This window comes from Carassius gibelio, chromosome B18, assembly GCF_023724105.1.
Source record: "Carassius gibelio isolate Cgi1373 ecotype wild population from Czech Republic chromosome B18, carGib1.2-hapl.c, whole genome shotgun sequence".
NCBI classification, from domain to species: Eukaryota; Metazoa; Chordata; class Actinopteri; order Cypriniformes; family Cyprinidae; genus Carassius; species Carassius gibelio.
The window spans coordinates 24,583,223-24,607,845 of NC_068413.1; the positions used below are offsets into that span (position 1 = coordinate 24,583,223).

At 36.4% G+C, this 24,623-nt stretch overlaps 1 protein-coding gene across 1 annotated transcript in view; it reads right to left on the reverse strand.

Moving 5' to 3' along the window:
- LOC127977656 (spondin-1-like) overlaps positions 1-24,623 on the reverse strand; it is a 228,372-nt gene that overhangs the window by 139,454 nt on the left and 64,295 nt on the right. The window contains exon 6 of the mRNA XM_052582642.1: positions 16,562-16,710. Within this exon, the coding sequence (XP_052438602.1) occupies positions 16,562-16,710 (149 nt within the window). The remainder of the gene's footprint in view (positions 1-16,561; positions 16,711-24,623) is intronic.

Below are 24,623 nucleotides of genomic sequence, written 5' to 3' on the forward strand. Positions count from 1 at the left end.
TGTGGGTTTCATATTTGAAAGCCCCTGTGTAGTGTGAATTTTCTACCTACCCCATTTTCCATCTCAGCGGACACAAACAATCCATCTCTCAAACTGTTTCATGTTTTTGCTTTTAATATAAAAAGGAGACCAATATTGCAATCATCTTAATGAATACTTCCACAGAAAAAGTCTTCACACCCTGAATCAATTACAATTTTAGACTATTGTTTAAACCAGACTGTGTCAAAGCTTTAGAGTATTATTATTTGGCTTTTGTATCCAAAGTTGTGAGGGCAGTGGGAAGAAAACGGATGAAAAAGAATGTAACGCTTCCTTGTCAAATGCAGGAGGAAATACCTCCAGCATAGTGCTGACTGAATGCTGTTTCATGTCAATTCTGTCACTGTGTCAAGCAGTCAGTGCTTTATGCCTGTTAGACAAGGCTCTTTTGGCATAGAGTTTTTTTTTTTTGTTTTTTTTTTTTTACCAGTAGGTTCAGTAGATTGTCAGAAAACAAACAAGACCCAGCATTCATGATATGCACGCTCTTAAGGCTGTGCAATTGGGCAATTAGTTGAAAGGGGTGTGTTCAAAAAAATAGCAGTGTCTACCTTTGACTGTACAAACTCAAAACTATTTTGTACAAACATTTTTTTTCTGGGATTTAGCAATCCTGTGAATCACTAAACTGATATTTAGTTGTATGACCACAGTTTTTTAAAACTGCTTGACATCTGTGTGGCATGGAGTCAACCAACTTGTGGCACCTCTCAGCTGTTATTCCACTCCATGATTCTTTAACAACATTCCACAATTCATTCACATTTCTTGGTTTTGCTTCAGAAACAGCATTTTTGATATCACCCCACAAGTTCTCAATTGGATTAAGGTCTGGAGATTGGGCTGGCAACTCCATAACATTAATTTTGTTGGTTTGGAACCAAGACTTTGCCCGTTTACTAGTGTGTTTTGGGTCATTGTCTTGTTGAAACAACCATTTCAAGGGCATGTCCTCTTCAGCATAGGGCAACATGACCTCTTCAAGTATTTTAACATATGCAAACTGATCCATGACCCCTGGTATGCGATAAATAGGCCCAACACCATAGTAGGAGAAACATGCCCATATCATGATGCTTGCACCTCCATGCTTCACTGTCTTCACTGTGTACTGTGGCTTGAATTCAGAGTTTGGGGGTCGTCTCACAAACTGCCTGTGGCCCTTGGACCCAAAAAGAACAATTTTACTCTCATCAGTCCACAAAATGTTCCTCCATTTCTCTTTAGGCCAGTTGATGTGTTCTTTGGCAAATTGTAACCTCTTCTGCACATGCCTTTTTTTTAACAGAGGGACTTTGCGGGGGATTCTTGAAAATAGATTAGCTTCACACAGACGTCTTCTAACTGTCACAGTACTTACAGGTAACTCCAGACTGTCTTTGATCATCCTGGAGGTGATCATTGGCTGAGCCTTTGCCATTCTGGTTATTCTTCTATCCATTTTGATGGTTGTCTTCCGTTTTCTTCCACGTCTCTCTGGTTTTGCTCTCCATTTTAAGGCATTGGAGATCATTTTAGCTGAACAGCCTATCATTTTTTGCACCTCTTTATAGGTTTTCCCCTCTCTAATCAACTTTTTAATCAAAGTACGCTGTTCTTCTGAACAATGTCTTGAACGACCCATTTTCCTCAGCTTTCAAATGCATGTTCAACAAGTGTTGGCTTCATCCTTAAATAGGGGCCACCTGATTCACACCTGTTTCTTCACAAAATTGATGACCTCAGTGATTGAATGCCACACTGCTATTTTTTTGAACACACCCCTTTCAACTAATTCAACTAATTGCCCAATTGCACAGCCTTAAGAGCGTGCATATCATGAATGCTGGGTCTCATTTGTTTTCTGAGAATCTACTGAACCTACTGGTAACTTGTTTGCCACGTAGCAATAAAAAAATATACGAAAAACCTTGATTATTCTGGTTAGTCACATTGTACTGCTATTATTTTGAACAATACTGTATAAACAAACATTGACTAGAGTGGCTTCGATCAGCTTGTGCAGTGTAAATGGGGTCCTTTCAAAGGGCAACCCAAAAAGTTTAGATTAAAGCTGTTAATTCTAACCTTATGATGTAAAAGGACTCCTTATAGTTTAAAGAATAAGAGGTCAATTTTTTTATCTCTAAGGACATTTTTATTATAACGTAATGTATTTAAAGAAAGAGCAACTTGTTCAGTAAACTACTTTACAGCCACCCCCCCCCCCTCCCCATCATATGAAACCATTACGTTAAAACCGAGGTATGCACCGAATCATACTTGTGTACACCCCTACTGTTTATGCACACTGAATATTCATAAAGTGGTCAGCTGTTTTGTAGAGGCCCCTAATTTTATTAAAAATAAAAAGTAAACATGTTTCATGAATCCTTTCCATGGACTTCTGTCCGATCGCCACCAGAGGTCACTCATTCGGCATATGGACTCTTGCCCCACTAACTGTTACACTATACCCTGGACTACATTTCCCATCATCCATTACACTGATTACACACAGCTGTCATCAATCTCCTGCTCACCTGAGAGCGATCACACCCACTATATAACACAGATCCTGCTCAAGTGACAGAGTATTGTTTCAGCATTTATCACTCTCATTGCTGTAGCTACATTATGGAGCCAGTTCAGTTTTCAGCTTTAGTTCTTAGTCTAGTCTTGTGATTACCTGTTTCCTGCCTGTGTACCTGGTTTATCTCTCTTTCCCTTGCCCTTTTGGATATTGTTTGCAACGCTTGTTTGAATCACTCTCTTGCCTTGCCTTCTAATATATCTGTTCGCCATTGTCTGACCTTTGCCTGTTTTGTGACCATGCCTGTAAATAACAGCTTTGCACATGGATCCGCATGCTTCATCTGTTAACTCTGTAACAATATGCATACAATGTAGTTATTTTAATACATTTTAAAACGAATTAATCAAACTTACTAATGGCTTCCCAAATTTAATTTGCAAAGGAAGTTGTCACATGACGCATATGCATCTTGGGGGATAATAGCCTATGTTATATGCTGCTTGCCTGTTGCATTCCGTAAATGGATATTTGGCTTTTTATTTTAACAAAATACAACAACTGCAGAGGAATCTGGACCTAACTAAAATAAAGTCAGATGAAGATGCTGACATATGATGACTCAAGTCTGGAGTCCGAGATCGGACAATCTCATAAAGGTAACAATTATTTCAGAAAAAGGACCATTTACATCCAAAAATGTACACAGACATACATACATACACAGAACAAAACCGATTTCACAATATAAACTGCTTAATCTGTCTTTTTCCGAAAGATTTGCTATATGAGTTTGATGCCTGCTTTTGTGCATTTAACTTGAATCATCTCCAGCAGATATCTGTTTTACAATAGTGGGTGTTTCGCTCGTTGATTTGCTTAATAAAATTATACTTTGTACTTTTAGCTAGTGCAGCAAAAATAGACAGCACGTCTCTTTGCCATGGCAACCTCAGTGCATACTGCTGATCTATATAATCATAAAATCACTTAAATGGTACATGGAGTGTGACTTTTTAGGTTTACTACAGAAATGCTAAAATGTTTTTAAAAGTTTAACTGATCAAATCAACTGGCTTGGTGTGAAACCCCTTGTTTCCTAGGGCTTTAGGAAGCTTTTTTAAAATAAATTGTTAAAACTACTTCAATACAAAATGTTTAATTTATGCTGTTGCCCCATACATGTTTACTGTTTTGTAATTAAGTTACCAAACAGAAAGATATTTAAAAGACACAACTATGCCTTATGAGACTTTTATAAAAAGTAAATACCACAAGCAGAAACTGTCAAAGCACCCCTCAGAGGTTGAGTGGGGAAAAAGAGTGAAAGAGTCCAGTGTCTCATCTAGACCGACTGCTGACTAGCATTGCTATCATCTTTATCTGAGGTGGAACCTTATTTCTTTCCATGTGGGGAGAGAACAACAGTTGCTCAGTCAGGAAATGGATAATTTCACAATCCATCTGAGATCCTCTGGTGGCCTGTGCCAGCAGAACCTGAGTCAGAGACAAGGCAGCCATTAAAAGCACCACAACAGCAGTCTTCTCATTAGCACCACACTGAGCTGAGATAGGAGCCAGCTGCATACACAAATTACCAACTAGGTGAGAATTGAAAAATTTATAAAAAGAGAACTGATTAAAAAATACAATACAAGCAATACAATGACATCAGCAGCTGAAGCCATATATTTTTTCAGGCCTGTAGTATGGACCTCTGATGCACCAGGGAATATTTTTGTGACCTCAAAAATCTGTCTAGTTATTTTTCCTCTAGACACAGGCTCAAGTGTCATCCATACAGACCTGTCACAGATTGGCTAATGCATACAGAGAAGAAACAATAGAAAACATAGGTAGTGTATCCCAATAGCATTATTAGTCAAGTTAGCAAAAGGTTCTGTTGTTAGAAACATAGGTCAATTGTTTCAACTAGCATTCACAAACACCGTAGCTTTCATTTGACATCTTACAAAAACAGCCCTTCATAGAGAAAGGCCTTAACAGATATGCAAACATGCAGCACTGACATATGGCATTTGGGTAGGGAATTACACGGGTGAGAACACAAACAATCACACTCTCATTGCTGTGCAGAAGCTGAGACTCTTTAGAAATAGTAAAAGCATAAAGGTTTTGGAGGAAACATTAGTGTTATCTGAGCTGAATGAGATGGATGCACCGAAGCATGGAGATTTTATTTTCCATTTACTTCCCCACAGAGCGTCAACAATGACCTGAAAATTTATGAAAAACATTTCAGCACACAATGACAACTAGCAACAGCCTCTAGAGGGGAAGCATATCATGATGAGCTGCAGTGCAGGAAATTGAGAAGAAAGACTTATTTATCAACAGGCTATGGTTCTTTATCAACACAAAAATGGAGAAATTCATACAAACCAGACAGAAGGTTGGACAGATGGGAACACAGATATAAAACTTGTCTGAGATGCAGTGGCAGTCTGAGGCACTTAAAATAAAGCCATCATTTACAAGCCATCTCTACCACCACACCTGCTTGACCGGGCAAGGACATTTCCACACAAATACTTAAAGGTCCCATGACATTATTTTTTTTTTATTTTTTTACTTTATCATTAATATGAGTTCCCCTAGCCTTTATATGGTCCCCAAGTTTGTAGAAATTTAAATCAGTGTAAATCGAGATTCTGCTATCTTTCTCTGCCTTTGAGAAAATGGAAGCTCAAACGGGCTGATTTTGAATCTCCTCCATGTGACGTTATAAGGAGAAACGTTACCTCCTCTTTCTCTGCTTTGCCCGCCCAAATATTTACATATAATTCAGTCACAATGTCAGCACAGGCGTTACAAACAGACTTTGATATGATGATATGGATTCGACAGCACCGCCACAAACAGTGAGTAACAGTGTTCATTAATGCCTGATCTGTGATTTCTAATGTGTAGCTTATTATTCAAGTTCACGCAGACTTACTTTCTAAATCGTTTAACATGGTTTATGCATCAGTGAATCAAGCCAGTGACTAAATGGTCAACTTCACATTGTTTCTCTTAGTAGCATGAAACAAATTTTTTATTTAAATTGTGATTTAACTACAGAAAGTGATCAAAGAACGCTCCATTTATTTTTTCGGAGCTGTCACAAATCGCGAGTATATCTGCACACTTGCCTAAACTGCCGTTACAATGAATGACGTTGTTAGGCTGCACAACAAAGCTCTTAATGTATTCATGTGGTGTATTCATGTGTTTGCTGTTAGTTGTGGTGAAAGCATTTTGTGAGAGAAAAAGTGTTGCAATAATGACGAGATCACAGCATTCACGCGATAAACAGACTCTGTTTACTCAGTGCTCATCACTGCAGCTTTTCATGTGATGTGAAAAGATAAAAAAAATAATTATATAATCAACACTTCCATGATTTGTTAATCTCGACAGCTGTAATAGTGTGTGTATGTGTGTGTGTGTATATATATATATATATATATATATATATATATATATATATATATATATATATAAATAAGAGGGGTTCCGCATGTAATACACATTCCGTATGCAAAGATGTCAGCCAATCACAACAGTCGTTGTTTACTCGGAGTCTCACAGCAGACACGCCCCTTCAAACAGAGCAATCAAGCCAGAGGGCTAATATCAGGATATAAAAATGTTTAAATGTAAAAATCATACTAACAATATAAGTACACCTAAGGAAACATAAAAAAAAAAAAAAAAACATTTAAAAAAAGGAAATAATCCATGTCATGGGACCTTTAAGGAAGGGAGACTTTAGCCTCTCATCTACACACACACTAAGATCTGGCTGAATCTTCACCGCAAACGCACAGACTATTTCTGTTTATGTCAGTGTTTCCTGGCATTTTCTTGCTTCAGACTTTAGCTGATGGTTCATCTTTGCCAGGACCAAGACTGTAAAGGAGCAACTAAAATATTTTGAATCACAGGCTACTGGAACAAAAATGGGATAAAAGGGGATAAAAATACAAATTAATTTTCCCTAACTATCTGAAATGTTTCTTCTTGATGAGATCAAATGCAGAGAAAAAACCACAGTAGCCTCAAATGTTTATTATAACAGTTCCACAAGATATCACAATGTTTTGATCTGTCCTCAGATTTGCCAAGATTAAAAAGATTGATGTCAGGAATAAGAATTAATACTTGCAAAAACATTTTGACTATTCATTTTATTACTTAACATGAAAATTAATGTGCAAAATAAAATTAATGTAGGAATAAAAAAATGGCTGAAAGATTACTAACATACCTTGACAGTCACACTGCTAAATGTTACTTTAAATTTGATATAGTACCTGAGACAGATATTTGTTGATTTGAATAAATAAACCCCATTACCCCTCACCCAACAAGCAAGCCAGGAGGCAGAAGTACCCCAAAACTGCAAATAACATCCAGCCATAATCAGACCTCAAGTTACAAATCAGCAAGATAAGACTGTTATACAAACCAAATAAATTTAGACCGTTTCACTCACTATGAAACAGACATACAAACTCTTTTTCATACTATGCATTATATATGAAAAATGCATAAACATGTATTCAAACTTACAATATCAAGGCTTCCATTTTATATTGTGGTGCCTTTGTATTACCTCTACACAGTGTTAGGGGTAATGCATTACAAGTAACATGAGTTTCCCCTAGAAAGTACAATTCCTGATTGTCTCACTCACCTCCTGAGGGTGTGATACCTTCATGCTTTAAAAGATCACTGTCTAAGAATACAGCAGAGATACTTCTTCATGGAAAGATTCTTCTTCTTGAAGGATTAGAAGTCAGTGAAGATGATGCTGAGCTAGAAGTCTTCAAAGGACCCCTACGTTTGCACCAGGCAGCAGCCTTGTCTTTTCATTCATCAAATCTAGGTTCTCTCTTGTCAACAAAACTTCGGTAAAGCTGAACTGCAGCCTTAACAAATTGCATCAGAACTTTCTGTAGCAAATTAGCTCAAAAGGAAAATGAATATAAATATCAATTACAAGTATGTATATCAGCTGTCATAAATATAACAATCAACTAATCTATTAATTAATTGAACATTCAGTGTAATTTCAAATCAACTATAAAAATGCAAATTTTTTGCCCACAGAAAGTACATTTCTTATAGCATTAATGCATTAGACCGTGTAGCAAGATCAGGAATAATTTCAGTGACTCTGCAAGATGTGGCAGAACCAGAAACTCATGCGATTTGTGCACAAAATTGTGCACATAACTAGTCTAACACACACATACACACGCTCATGAATATATACGGGAGAAAGGGGAATAAAAGTGAATGAATGAAACCCTCTAGAACTACTAGAGAATGCAGCTATGAAAAATTAGTTAGTTTACCACCTAAGTCTACAGCTTATATTAAATCTATGTTTATTTAGTTAGATGGTTTGATGGTGAAGCTGAGGTTCTGATCAAATTCTTCCGGGTCGAAGAGTGTTGAAGATGTTATTCTGACTCGGTGGTGGTTTGGGTGAGTTCTCTACCACATGAAATGTTGCAACATGGCTTGTTGCAACTTTTTGTGGGGTCTCGGTTGGACTGGATGCCAGTGGTGGACGAAGTACACAAATCAAGTACTTGAGTAAAAGTACAGATACGTATAGTAAAATATTACTCCAGTAAAAGTAAAAGTACTCCTTTTTCAATTTTACTCAAGTAAAAGTACAAAAGTACTAAATTTTTTATGTACTTAAGTAAAAAAGTACTGAAAGATAGATGTTTGAAATTTTATATAGGCTACTTAATTTAATTTTATACTAGCACATATTTTTTTAAATAATGCTACTGCTCAAAATACCTGGGCCTGTATTCATAAAGATTCTAAGAATCCTCTCAGAAACCTCTTAATTTAGCTTAAAAACTCGTAGGAGTCTTAGCTTAAGAGCGATCGGGACCGATCTGAGAAGAAATCTGAGTAAGGAAAAGACAAAAACTTTCATCTTAGTGAGGAGGCGGGGTTGACCCTGTTGCTATGTATGACACAATCTTTTGAAGACTGTGATTGGTTGGTTGTCCAAGAAGGAGAAAAAGAGTGATTTTAAGTATAGGCTCTATTCTTATTCTCACTTTGAATTCAAACCGTTCTCTCTCTCTCTCACACACACACACACACACACACACACACATTATATGTGTGTATATAAATCCTTTTTTTATTTACCATGCTTGTAATTTCCTATAAGGTATTTGATTGCCTATGATAAAAATTGTTCCACTCTTTCCAGTTACAGTGATTGCTGTTCTATTTAAGTGGCGATTTGAATGTTGGTTCAAATGTATCAAACATGGAATCAAAACCAAGAAGGGCGAGAAAGCAAAACTGGACAGAGGAACAGTGTTTACTGTTAGCCCAGTTAGTGGATGAACACAAGGCCATTCTTAAAGGAAAATTCGGGCTGGGTGTCACAGCAAGAGACAAGAAGCAGACATGGGAGCATATAGCACAAACTATTAGTGGTTCATTCTCCCTGCTTGTGGGCACCTATAAGCCTGCTATATTCATAAATGCAGTTTTTTGAGCCTGCAAGGTGGGAATGTCCAGTGGAAACTAAATGAACTGCAACACAATAAGATGTTCTGAAAGTGCTGTAATTGTTTGTGTTGTCACTCTGCTTACAGAAGGTTGTGACAGACACAAATCATCACTATTGCATTGTTGCATTTTCCCAGTTGCCAAATATCGTAATGTAGAGATTACTTTAATTTATATATTAAATTTAAATTATATAAAAAATTATTATATAATCTATCGCGTCTTATTAACTCACTGTCATCCATTGTCTGCAACACATTTCTTCTGCCTCTTCGTCTTTCTGCCATTTTCTCCTCTGCTAAAGAAACTCTTAAGCCTCTTAAAAGTCCTCGTCTGTGCTCCTAACAAGTTTGACCTTAAGACCTGTTTTAAGGGTTAAGATGCTTTCTGAATTACTTTTTTCTTTACTAGGATTTTTTCTTTAATTTTAAGAGTAAACGCCCACATTTCTAAGAATTTTCTTAGAATTTTGTCACTAGGAGCTACTTTTTGCATTTACAGATTCTTTATGAATACGGGCCCTGGGATTTTTTCCAAAATAACCACTATATGGAGTCAAGATATATTTTTGTTGTTGATATGGACTACGTTGACGAGAGTGATATTCACTGTGAAGTTTACACTGTGATGTACCTGAGAGAAAACAGAGATGACCATCTGATTTTCACCAGTATGAACAAAGTATTTTAAAGTTTGTTGTTTTACAGAACATCACAGTTATATATGACATGATAATAAGGCCTGAAGTTAAGAATATATATCTTATATTTTCATAATGATTTTTTTCCTTCTCAAATCTTGTCTGTGTAAAAACACCCCTGGCCAAACGGGGGGGATCTCTTCCCCTCTTTGATAATTACTGTAGTTACCATGTTCTGAACATCACATCTTTTCTTTTGTCCCTATATATATATATATATATATATATATATATATATATATATATATATATATATATATATATATATATATATATATATAGAGAGAGAGAGAGAGAGAGAGAGAGAGAGAGAGAGAGAGAGAGAGAGAGAGAGAGAGAGAGAGAGAGAGAGAGAGAGAGAGAGAGAGAGAGAGAGAGAGAGAGAGAGAGAGAGAGAGAGAGAGAGAGAGAGAGAGGTTGTTGAATAAAAATATTTGGACATTATTTATAAAAAATTACCTCAAGTTAGCACCAGCAAGCTTGTTAGGTAGACAGTTAGCATCAGCTAGCAATATTTACTTATTTTCAGTACGGTTATGAATAAACATTCATGTCTGTCTGTGGGAAGTCGTGGCCTAATGGTTAGAGGGTTGGACTCCCAATCGAAGGGTTGTGGGTTCTAGTCTCGAGCCGGACGGAATTGTGGGTGGGGGGAGTGCATGTACAGTTCTCTCTCCACCTTCAATACCATGACTTAGGTGCCCTTGAGCAAGGCATCGAACCCCCAACTGCTCCCCGGGCGCCGCAGCATAAATGGCTGCCCACTGCTCCGGGTGTGTGCTCACAGTGTGTGTGTTTGTGTTCACTGCTCTGTGTGTGTGCATTTCGGATGGGTTAAATGCAGAGCACAAATTCTGAGTATGGGTCACCATACTTGGCTGAATGTCACTTCACTTTCACTTTCACTTTCACTTTCAGTACTCGTCTAGCTAATCCAAACAATATAAAGTTACTGTTGATAAACAATATAAAAACAGACGTCACATAGTAGCATTTTAATAAAACTGTTAATATTACGGCAGCGGGGAATTTGAACATGCACGAGTTATTTTATATAATATGTGTTAGATTAATGTGTGTGTGTGTGTTTTTTATTTTTTATTTTTTTACCTAAAACACAGAGACGCTTATTGATGTGTCTGCATCGTCTGCACTCGAGCATTTCAGTGGGCTTAAACAGATCACTCTTTACAGCGGATTTAGTTCCCAAACAACGGACAATTTTGACCTAAATATGATTTTCAGTTACAATAATTAATCCTAAATTTCGACATTAACAACTTACTTTTAGCAACATCAGACGCACGCGCGCTCACAAGATCTCCCGGTTCTTACTTCTGTAGACTCGCACTAAACGGTTCATTTGAATCAGTGAGTGGTCGACTCCAGAACATCTGCAATCGGATCATTCTAATTCGTAAACGAATCGTTTGGTGCGACTCGCGATCCGATTTAAAAGTATATTTTGAAAAGACTCAGTTCGTTCATGATGAATCAGACACCGCTTCTGAGTGTCGGAGCACGTGATATATTATAGGGAGTAACGATATGTTTTATGAAATGTAGTGAAGTAAAAAGTACGATTTTATGCTTTGGAATGTAGTGAAGTAAAAGTAAAAGTTGCTCGAAATAAAACTACTCCAGTAAAGTACAGATACTTGAAAAATTTACTTAAGTACAGTAACGAAGTAAAGCTACTCCGTTACTGTCCACCACTGCTGGATGCCCAAGGAGGGTCATAACAGCAGTAACAACACAGAATTAGAGAGAAAAGAAAGTGAAGGATACAGAGAGGCGAGGCCTTTTAACTTCTAGCAAGGTCACACCTTCAGGGAGGCAGTGAACCAGTGGTAACTTAAACTTTCAGAAGGAAAGATCACAACTCTTTATCTTTGAGCATGGTATCTCGAGTGTAACTGTATTGGGTGTTTATGCAAAAGCTTTTGAAGATTCTTATAATACTCATATTTTGAATAGATATCAACATATAATATACATTGAGGAAAATATTTATTTGATCCCCTGCTGATTTTGTAATTTTGCCCACTTAAAAAAAGGAAGGGTAAGTAATTTGCTATGGTATGTTCATTTTAATGGATAGAGACAGAATATCAACCAAAAAATCCTTACCAAAAAAAAAAAAAAAAAAAAACATTATATACAGGGTTAGAAGTGATTGGCTTATATTAGAAGGTTAGAAATTGATGAAGTATTTGATCCCGAAGTATTTGAGCAGGAATTCTGTCTCCCACAGATTGGTTATGAGCCCATTTGGACATTTGGAACACAGATTAGTCCTGTCACTTTAAGAAGTTACTCCTAATGCCAGCTCGTTATTTGTATAAAAACACCTGTGCACACAATCTGTATATTCCATTCCAACCTCTCCCCTGTACTGTAAAATATTGGACGAGAACCTCCTTCCCTCGGCCAGAACACTGAATATGGGTCATGGATGGATCTTCCAGCGTGACAACGACCCGAAACATGCAGCCAAGGCAACAAAGCAGTGGCTCAAAAAGAAGCACATTAAGCTCATGGAGTGGTCTAGTCAGTCTCTAGACCACAATTCTATATAAAATCTGTGGAGGGAGCTGAAACTTAGAGTTGCCAAACATCAGACAAGAAACCTTAGGGATTTAGGTTGGATCTGTAAAGAGGAGTGGATCAAAATCCCTCCTGAGATGTGTGCAAACCTGGTGACCAAATACAAAAAAAAAAAAAAATCTTTTTTTCTGGATTTTTGGGTTGGTATTGTGTCTCTATGTTAATATATATATATATATATATATATATATATATATATATATATATATATATATATATATATATATATATATATATATATATATATATATAAGCACAGATATTTATGTATATATACATTCATACATATAATCACAGACACTTTTTACAGGACAGGAGTTTTGAAGAATGATGAAAATTTCTTCTGACAATAATTGAAACTTAATTTAAATTTTTAGGTAATTCAAAATAACAAATTCTTTTAAAAGCCACTTGAAAGTTTCATGAAAAACTACAGGCACTGGACGGAAATGGACATAAATTAGACATCTCAAACAGATGGTGCTTCTATTCTGCTCGAGAGAAGGAACGATGTCACAGTGTGGCATTCCCACCCGCTGGCTCATTGTGCCAAACACCCCCCACATTCATCTCTTCTAGCTCTGGCTTCCAATCAATTTCTTCATTTCGATCTAGGTGGTAACATCACATAATGATTCCTTGATTTAAACACTGCCATTGTCAGAGTGATTCCTGTAGCTTAGAGAAAAGCATCTTTACTAACTCTCAATAGGGAGAACTGATTTAATGGAGTCTGCTGCATTCAAATTGGTCTGGAGGAAAAATATGAATTCATAACTAAAAATCAATAAAGGCTGTGGATTTTAATAGAAAAATGTACTATTTACGGTGAACTTAGTGAATAACATCAACTTTGACTTTGAAGAACAGACAGAACCTTTGCAACAACACTAACAAGTGGTACCGTTTAATTTGGCATTATAAATTTGAATAATGTAACATGCATTTATTTTGTAAAGCTGCTTTGAAATGATGCATGATTTCCTTTTCAAAACTAGTTAAATAGCCAAATAAACATAACATGACACACACACACACACACACACACTGTTCAATACATGCACACACTACTCCTCTATAGACCTATAGCTCTGTACTGCCTGTGTATTTTGATGCATTGACATTAACATAAACATTCAAGTAATTAAAAAGTAATTACACTGTTGGCCTTGCCCTGCCAACTTTGCAAAAAGATTATTTTGACCAACCCATACTCAAATGCTTTTTTGCTTGCTTATTTATTTATAAATTTTTGTTTAAACAATGCTACACCTCAGCCTGACTACATCAGACTTCGTACTTCCGCTCAATTTCTGTTCGCTTCTTTTCTCAGTCTGAGATAGCGAACTATCTCCCAGTTTTCCTCCTGCTCCAAAACAGCCGGCTAAGCAACGAACAGAGGGTGAGCTGAGAGCCATGACGTAGACGCTAAGCCCCAAATTTAGGATAGTGGTTTAGGTTAGGGAAATCGAAAACCGACACAGAGACACGGGATGCTAATTGCTCTGTTGTGGAGAATATTTCTGGCATTTTCCAACTGAAGCCCAAACAAGAAAAGTGTTTGTTTCACAAAACGTTACACTTATCAACTGTTGCTGAAGATTAGCGAGAAACTGGTGGGGCCAAAGTCCGCCAAGGCGATAATTGTGATTGTGAACTGGCATGTTCACCCGACTACAAACAGCCCTACTTTCAACATACTCAAGAGCCAATGCAACATACAGCGATATGGCTCAAATAACAGATTTACTGGAGAGCTGCTACAGAGATACAGGACCGCCTTTAGGGTTTCTATCATTTGCTCAGATTAGCTGAAGTATCTTTGGTGCACTGACTTGACAACGTAATTATCAAACTGACATTTCCAACCATGTCAGCCAATGCTGCTTGGCTGCCTGAAATTCATAAGTCTAAAGGGACAATACACTAATTCAAGTTAACTTGAATTTGTTTGTTGTTATTTTCACAATGCATGTTATATCAAAGAAGCTTTGTAAACAATAGTGCCTTCCAACTCCTAGTGAGTCAAAAGCAACAAGAGACCAAAAAAATAAATAAAATAGAGCTAAGACTCAAGGGGCTGACTGTAATTTGTATAAGTAGTGTTTTGTTTTAGGCCCAATCCCAATTCTATTTTATACCCCTTCCCCTACCCCTCCACCTACCCCTTCCCCTTGTCCCTTAAAACAGAGTGTCAAGGGGTAGGGGAGAAGATATTCCCCTAAGGATTGGGACACCACTACCATGACGTCACACGTCATCAGCGTTCGCCGTCTAGCTCTTACAATACACACATATACTGGTGTGCATTAGAGCCTTTAATTATTGTTCTGTATTAATGAGCTGCTTACTGACACACACACACACACACACACATCGGAAATCACGCAGCTCACACATCCAGGAGAAAATAAACTTTTCAATCGCTGTTTTTAAGTAAACTCACTCTAAAAAGATAAACAAACAGATGTGAATACACGCAACCTCCATCTCTCTCTCTCTCTCTCTCTCTCTCTCTCTCTCTCTCTCTCGCAATATTTGAGAAAATGGTTTAGTGATTTCTAACTATTGGGCCGATTAGTCTACGGCAGTGATCAGACATATGCTGTGGCACGGTCTGTAATGATATGACTTTAGCAAATATTAGTGATTTTTTGCAAACATTTATTTGAGTAACATGACCGTTAATATGAACTCACAATTTAGTATAACATAAAACCAATGATTACTTTTCATTAAAATCTTTATTTATGCCAAAAAAAGCTTACATTTATGTAGCTTTTTGTTTGCTGTAGCAGCCATGTGGCCGAGATAATTCATACCCCTTCGTCTGAAGTGTGGTCCCAAAAAAATCTTAGTTTGAAGGGCTATCTGGCCCTTCCCCTTCCCCCTACCCCTCCAACCAAAAGCAAAATCGAGACGTGAACGCTACACCCCTTCACGTGAACGCTAGAAACGGAGAGGTAGGGGAAAGGGGAAGGGCTAAGGGGCAGAATTGGGATTGGGCCTTAATTAGTGCAACTCATTTATTGTAAATAAAATATGTAATTCAGACGCCAAACTAAATATATGCCTACTTTGTGTCAAACCTGTTTTTCTTTAGAACTAAAATAAATTAAAAAGTAATTTCATTTCGAATGTAATAAGCAGAAACATACCATAATGATCAAAGAAATATGTTGTATTGAGTAGGGGAAATTAGACCATAAAAAATCATTAATTAACCTTGATGAGTATTTAGAACGTTCAATTTATTTTGAGTTAAAATGTTGTGACATGTCAGGAAAGATTAAGTCTTAACACTGATTTATTCAAAATCACCATAAAACTGTTATAGTATACCCTTTTACCTTAACTATTGTAAGAGAGATAAAAAATGGGAGTGCAAGAGGCATGATTATTGAAACGGAACTAAGTTCAATCATCTCCTTTATCCTCTTATCTTCTATCCTTTCTGTGTCAATTCTCAGCTGATCTTGCAAATGGAAATGCATTGTGCATACCGGTAACCAAACATCTGAGCTTTTCACAGATCTCCAAGAGCATCTGTACGCTCTACTGAATTTAGAGAATAGGCACAGAGCTCGTCAGTTGCAAAGGTCTTTTCTCGATGCTCCTCACAAAATGACCTCAACAGCGGGTAATTATGATGCTCCAGTGGAGAGCTAATGTAATGATCAACCTGATCCATTTCAGCTCTATTTTATCATTGCACCACCATAGACACCGCATCCAATTCCTATTATTATTCTTATCAACATTCTTCAAGGACAAAGAGGATAATGCCAATACTGCTTTCACTCAGGTGAATTATGTTTAAAGCACTATTTGTTTGCAGCTTCAGGTTTGCAAGTTGAATTTATCTGAGAATACATGGGAACATTAAAGTTGTGGAAAGACATTAATCCTAGATACAAAAAACAATCCAATATCAAGATCTCATAATACTTTTCATATATACTGCACAACACAAAAACATTAATTCACAGAGGAACTGTTGGCAATTCCACAAGCAGAAAAAAACCTCTCCAAAACACCTAAACCAACTACAGCAGAATATCAGATTTCACATCATGACTAATTCTGGATAAACATTCAATGACAATGAGTTTGGTTACTCAATAACTCCACATTCTTACCTTCTGACGGATCTCCTCCTCCATCTTGACCGGTGAGCCCAGTTCAGCAACCTGTTTGACCCCTTCACTGGCATAACCTCCATACTCCCACAATATATAGTTCTTCGAATGGGAAGCTCCAATGAGGGCTGACCAGTGATTGGCTCTCCCTGTGAATATAATTAAGCTCCAATTTATAAGAATAATTCATGATCAAATTACTTAATACATTACTAAGTGAACAATTTGGATGTTTTGCATGACATCATTATATCCATTAATGTTTAAACCGTAATATCTAGCTTCTGTTAAATGTCCTATATGCATACACTAGAGAGAGATTTTCCAGCAGATGATGAAGATATAGGCGAACGTGGCGACAAACGCAGAAGCTCAGAGAAAAGTGAAAAACAATACACCACTAATGAGTTAAACGAATAAAATTAGGATTTGCTATGAAAAAACTCCCAACTTTTTTAGTGTATTTTTTATTTTTTATTTTTTTCCCCACATGCAGAGTCCTCCATTGCTTAAAATAACAAACCATTGGCTTCAATATGCCAATGCAAAATGTAGTGGGAATTATATTGCCATTATTGCTTATATGTTGGGGTGTGATTTTTCAATGTACACAGTCAGAACAGTTTTATTTATATTACACTATTTACACATTTATGAGCATGTAACCCATGCTCTGTCCCATACCATTTGTCAATAAAACACAAAATATAAAAGGCAGATACAACTACAGTCATAATTTATTCAAAAATGATTAATATTCCAAGTCTTCCAATGCAAAACGACTATTTGTGAGAAGAATAGATGTGAATTTCCGTCTCCATCCGTAAAGCTCATCATGTGTTCTGCAGTCTGTGCACAAAAAAAAAAAAAAAAAAAAAAAAAAACACTGTCAGAGGAATCCTTACAATCAGCCTTGGTCTCATGAACGATTTTGTCATGCTATGGGAGTATCTTTTTAAATTAAATTTGAGTGCGTTAACGGAGCAGCGGGATAATTTTAAGCAATGAAAATCATATGCTAACTTCTTTGCATAAATATATAATATGTCTTCAAAAGTCTTGGGATTCAACATAATTTGGTTACAATGCTTTTATACCGTTTTATTATTATTATTTTTATTTTATTTTATGGACAGTATTGCAATAAATATCTATGACTGAACTTATATTTGCATGTTACGTGTTTTACATTGTTCAGAAGTGGATAGTTTTTATTAGGGATGCACGATAATATCGGCACAATATCGGTATCGGCCGATAAAAGCTTAAAATGACCATTATCGGTATCGGCCGATATGAATATTTCTGCCGATGAGCCAAACCGATATTCTCCAAGTGAAATAATTGACCTGTTTTTCAGATGTGAATGTCTGTCTACATTTGTAAAATAATAAATTTATGGTAGAATCAGTACAGAAGAGATACATGGATTTCTCTTCAGTAAAATTAAAGTTTAAATATATCAGTATATATTTGTATATATATCGATATCGGTATCGGCATCGGCCAAAATTATTTTGAAAATATCGGCATATCGAATATCGGCCAAAATCCAATATCGTGCATCCCTAGTTTTTATGGAAGGGGTGGGTTTAGGTGCTCCAATGAAAGTATACATTTATGTAAAATTATTTATAATTTCACAAATGCATGCAAACCAACAAAGGACACTGCATATTGAAAAGTAACGCTAAATGGGTCCTGACCAAGCATTAATATGTGACGAGTTGGGAGTGAAAACGTCAGTGTTGTAGTCGAGACCAGCTCATTCGAGTCCGAGTCCAGATCGAGTCCAGAGAGGGTCGAGTCCGAGTCAAGACCGAGTTCAGAAAGGGTCGAGTCCGAGTCAAAACCGAGTTCAGAAAGGGTCGAGTCCGAGTCAAGACCGAGACCAGAGAGATTGGGTCTGAGACAAGACCTAAAGAAATCTTCAAGAGTATGTCAAATGTTTGGTGGAAACAATAAAGGTTAAAAGGGCCACATAGTATGTGGTGTAAAGGTAATTTTATTAGTATTATGAAGTGTTACTTGTCAATATTAAGTGCTCATTTTCACATAACACCGTTGTACCACTATACACATCCATATAACCTTTCTAGTACACATAATATTACTGTATGACTCTATATTGTAATTCTACATAACACTTCTAGTACAAGTAACATTACTGTACCACTATACCTGTAAATGTTCAACTGTAACAGCTTTTACATAACTTTTAACCTTGAAGCTTAACTAATGACTGCTAATATCCTTACAATGTCTTCGATTATGTGCACTTCAGATGTTGTGAAGATTACAGATGGGCATAATTACTTTTCAAAAAAATAAGTGTGGAGACCATCCTGCTACCCAACCAAGCACCATGTGGTCTCATGATCAATCCACCCAACTAAAAACTCTCTCTACTGGCGCAGAGGTAGCGGGGACTGACAACGGTTACCATTTTATCACTTTCTGTAACAACAATGGATAATCTAATGCTAATATCACTGGATGGTGCGTTTTAATGCAGGGTAAAATACACACTAATGTAAGTTTTTTTTAGTTACGGAGGGCATACACACAAGAGCCGACTGACTGTCCTAGAAATTTTCATCCAAAAATGTGTATGTGCCAGGGGAAGAAAGCTGGATCAAATGCCATATAAGTTCAATGCATTCTGTCAGACATTTTTGGGGGGGAGATGTTTAGTGTTGAGACAGTCAGTCTGTGTCTGTATTCAGTATATAATTTAATTAAACAATATTTGTTTTTTTTCTGTGACCATTTTGTCCTACTTTGTAAAAATAACACAGTTGAGAGAAATAATGTAGCAATGTGGCTTTCTGGAAAGCGGGATCACTACAGGCGGATGGCAGGAGGGTAACTTAAGGCCGGTGACACACTGGCTGCGTGGCGTCTCTACTGCGTGCCAGAAACGTGGTGGCTGCTTTGCGTTTTCTGTGTCTTTACACACCAGAAGCGTGCCTGCATGCGGCGCTTGGCGCGCTGCTGCGGCTGTAGGTGATATAGAGGGAGGCCGCCGAAAAACCAAGCTCTTTTCTTCATGACAACAATATCAACTTTTTTTTACACACCTACTGATAGGACACCGTCAACAGTATTGACGGCAAAATAGAGTATGTTGGACATGTACAATATTTGACAATCGATCATTATTAATTTATTTTTTAAATTACATTTATATCTGAATTTATGTCAACCTATAGACTTTCAAATATCCAAATGTCATGAATTAATATGTATTTGTGTACAAAATTACATATAAATATATTTTCCTAGTATATTTTGCCTGGAAACGCTTCCAACATGCACGCGTGTCACGTGAAAAATAGGCGTCGGTTCTATTTCTAGCATGCACGGGTTTTCCGCGCGTCTCACGCAGACAGTCTGCAAGATCTAACCTGTTAACATGGGAGCCGAATTAAAAACAGACACGCCACGCAGTGTGTCGCTGGCCTAATGTCTCACGTCAAAAGAAAATCACCAGTCATTGGATGTGTCAATCATACATCAATTTAAATAAACATTAACATACAGTAGAATAATCATGAAATATTTTGATTGGGACTCGAGTGGACTCGGGCATAAGTCCGATTCCTAATATGTTCGAGTCCGAGTCAATACCGAGTCAAAATGCACACGAGTCCATGACAAGACCGAGACCATTAAAATACGGTCTCGAGACCGAGTCCAACACCGAGTCCGAGTCTCGAGTACTCAACACTGGAAAACCTGTTACATATTCTCCACGGAGCTTACGCTATTCCTATGTTCTATGTCATCCACTGGATCACCACTCTATAAGACAGTGAATAATGTTGTAATTATGTATTTGTTTTTTACACAAATGCATTGTTTTCACATGGCATTTAATAACCTTCTGGAGCCACGTGGAATGTTATTTGTAATTCCATCTTTTTGATAAATAATTGTTTTAAATAAACCATTTTAAATTAAAAGCGATAGCATTCAAGTGGAAAGAGATCATAACATTAGCCAATCACCAAAAGAATCAGTTCGGTTCAGACGCTCTGTGTATCAGTCTGCTTCACGCTGAATCACACATGCGCAGTTATCATCATAGATATATATCAGTTATTATCAGCTCCTCAGTTCTCGAATCGGACCCATCCGACAGAAACACTTCTTGGTTCAGTGTACTAGTGATGCAAATACCGATGCAACCGGTTCTTGACTTGAGAACGAGAACTGCTCCGGCAGTGGACGTGTACGTTAGTTATCTGACTCTGCTGATTATCCACACAAATATTCCCCGGTCTTTATTTAAGACCGGCCTTTATGTGTCCGTGTTGACCAAGCCCCCTGCCACTATCTATATATATATATATCCATTTTGATTCATTTGAGTAAAAATGTGTTTTCTTTACCAAGAATGTGGCAAGATGAAAACCACTATTTTCTTTTTCAAACATTAGCATAACACATAGCATATTTAGGTTATATTAACATTAAAAATTAAAATCCAGGTTTTGATTTTCAAAGATTAATTATAAGTATTAATTATTATTTTTCCCAAAATGCAGTAAGTCCATGATACTTTTTTTTTAATGCAATAAACCCATTAAATCAATATGAAAGTTATTTTTCATATTGAAAATGATGAAAATACACAACATAGTAAGTTGATCAACATATGACAGCCTCTGAACTTGGTCAATACTAATCTTATATACAGGCACTGGACTAAAAATACAGGTCAATAAATTAGAATGTTGTGGAAAAGTGAAACTTGTGTATTAAATAAATCCAATGCAGACAGACTGACGTAGTTTCAGTCTTTGGTCCTTTTTAATTGTGATGATTTTGGCTCATATATATATATATATACTGTATATATATATATATATATATATATATATATATATATATGCAGATAAGATCACCCACAAACCAAATGTTTGTATAAACAATAAAAGTATATATATATATATATATATATATATATATATATATATATATATATATATATATATATATATATATATATATATATATATATATATATATAATACTGTGCTATGGTAATCATAAAAGTACAGATCTAGCATTTTTCATAACACTATAATCATGAAAAGAATTAACTCTGCTTATCTGACAGTCAGAAAATGTCCCTCTATTGTGCAGGAGCAGTGTGAAGCTTTAGTGGCTCTTTGTGTCCCTTGTACAACTATTTCATGATGCCTTCCACAAATGTCACATAAATGGTTTCCACCTCCCACAAAATGGGGTTCTCCCACAGGGGCCGGCAAAAAAACTCTGAAATAGCTCTATCCAGGGCTTTTTTGAGTATGTGTCCTCAATTTGTCCCTGTATCCCAGTCCTTAAATAACAAGTTCAACCTCACCACAAATAAATTATGCACTTCATATATTATTAATAGTGTATTAGATTATGGAACTACATTATGCAGGATAAATGACAGATAGTTCTTCTCAGAATACTGAAAGTAGTTCCACAAATGACACATATCTATAAAAAAGTTATGATATTACTTCACTTCTCTTTCAGCTTTATAATGTCCTGCTCTAACAATAAAGTCACCTTGTAGGAAAATCTCTACCCTGAGGTATTAAGTTCCAGATCTCTCAGTCTGGGCCTTTAAAGCCCCCAATCTAATTTCTACTCACCAATTTAAGCTATTCCACAGGCATGACAGTGTTCACACTGGCTCTGTGAAGAACTGCCTACCACATCCTCTCTCTGCCACTAATCCGTTCAATCCGTCAGACCTGTATCAAATCTCACTGATGCGCTCTGATGTTCCAATGCTTATTTTTATATGTCCTGCCAAACACAGTATCTCTCTATTTCTCCTCTATATCTGCTTCAGAAAATATGTTGATGTATTTACCTGAAAAAAAAAAAAAAAAAAAAAAAAACATTGAAAAAATGTCCTTGATTGACAAGATAGTTGTTTTGAAATGAAGCTTTATAAAATTGATAAGTGTAAACAGTGACATTCACACACTCTCAATTGAGAACTGTTTTGTTTTTAGCAAAATTCATATGGATTAGTATGATTTCAATCATACATTTTATACATATATATACATATTTTAGATCCCATAATCCTATCCCATTCTTATTTGAACAACTACCTTACTGTTCATAAGCAGCAAATTAGGAGTTTATCGAGGCACGAGTCGTAAATGATAGTAGTTTATAATTAGTTAACAATGATAACTGGTCCCCAAACTAAAGTTTGACCAATTCACCCAGATTGGCCAAAACTTTTAAATGGTTTTTCATGAGATCTAAAAAACTTTACAAAATATCAGCATGAAACAGAAACAGCAGATGATCTGAACGAGACGCTAAGTCACTGGAGACAGGTGGCGCTTAAAGTGTTTCCTTGGTTACCGCTGTAAACATAGAAGCACTGCACTTATTAACTTTCATGTGATTTACACAGAGGCAAGATAAAAAAAAAACAAAAAAAACATAACATCTAAATTTTTAAAGACAGTACGTTCCCCTCAGACATACATTCATATAAACTCCTACCCCTAATTGAATCACAATTTGTTTAACATCTCAACCGAATTGAATCATCACATATTTGAATCGATTTTCAACCGACTCGCGGTTAATCGTTACAAAAACCTAACCAAGGAATGTCACACTGTGTGATTAGTAATAAATGAACTGTTCTAGTAGTAAATTAATTTCTTATTATGCTGTCCTCGATAACTCTGTTTGGTGTTTTTATTGCTTTCTTTGTATTGGTGTCGGACTGAAATGGTGGCGAACACTTTGGCCTATGTCATCAGAGGATTTCCTAAGATGAAGAAAATGTCCAGAGGTCTGTATTTATATGTAATTAACAAATTTGTTACTAAGATTGCTGTGTGGTAATTGTAGTAATGAGCTAGCACTGTTAACGTTTAAAGCTGGAGTAGGTAACCATTTTTTTTTAAATATATTTTTTACATATTTGTTAAACCTGTCATTATGTCCTGACAGTAGAATATGAGACAGATAATCTGTGAAAAAATCAAGCTCCTCTGGCTCCTCCCAGTGGTCCTATTTTTTTTTAAATATATTTTTTTACATATTTGTTAAACCTGTCATTATGTCCTGACAGTAGAATATGAGACAGATAATCTGTGAAAAAATCAAGCTCCTCTGGCTCCTCCCAGTGATCCTATTGCCATTTGCAGAAATTCATCCGCTCCCGGTAAGAAACAACCAATCAGAGCTGCGGTCCGTAACTTTGTTTGTGTTCAAAATGTAGAAAAATGTATATAATAAGTGAGTACACCATGAATCCATTTTCCAAACCGTGTTTTTAGCTTGTCCTGAATCACTAGGGTGCACCTATAATAAGTGTTTATATTCAGACTATTTTAGATTGCTTCAGGGGGTACCGCGGCGGAGTAACCCAGTACCTTTGTGATTTTTCATAGACATAAACAGAGAGAAGTAATAATAAACTTTATTTCCAGACCCAGAGGGATCCATAGTACAATACAAAAACACATACATAGAGAAAAAAAAAAAAAAAATAAATAAAAAAAAAAAAAAAAAAAAAAAAAAAAAAAAACACAATTAATAAATATACAAGAAGTAAAAATTAACCCTCCACAGTGTTCAGTGTCTAGCATACAGACATGTACACCATTGGTTCCACAGTCTGGACGAAAATCTTACAGAACTTCGTCTAGGGTTAGCCAACACAGCAATTAGATCATTTTTTGACTCAGACACCCTACCCATAAATCTAAACATTAAGTTACGCAAGACTGCAGCACAGGTAGGTACCCCAGCACTAACAAACATATGGCTTGCACTGGAGTCTCTTGGGACTCTTAGCAGCAGCCTCATGCTGTCATTATAAGCCACTGTAAGCTTTCTAATGCTATCTTGCTTATAACGGCACCAAAGATAGGCAGTATACAACGGTGTACAGTATGTTCTAAAGAGTGAAATCTTCACAGGGACAGAGCACATACTAAACTTACGACACAACATGTTCGCTTGCACATACAGCTTACGACGCTGCCTATAAATATCCTTGTCATCAGACAGGTCATTT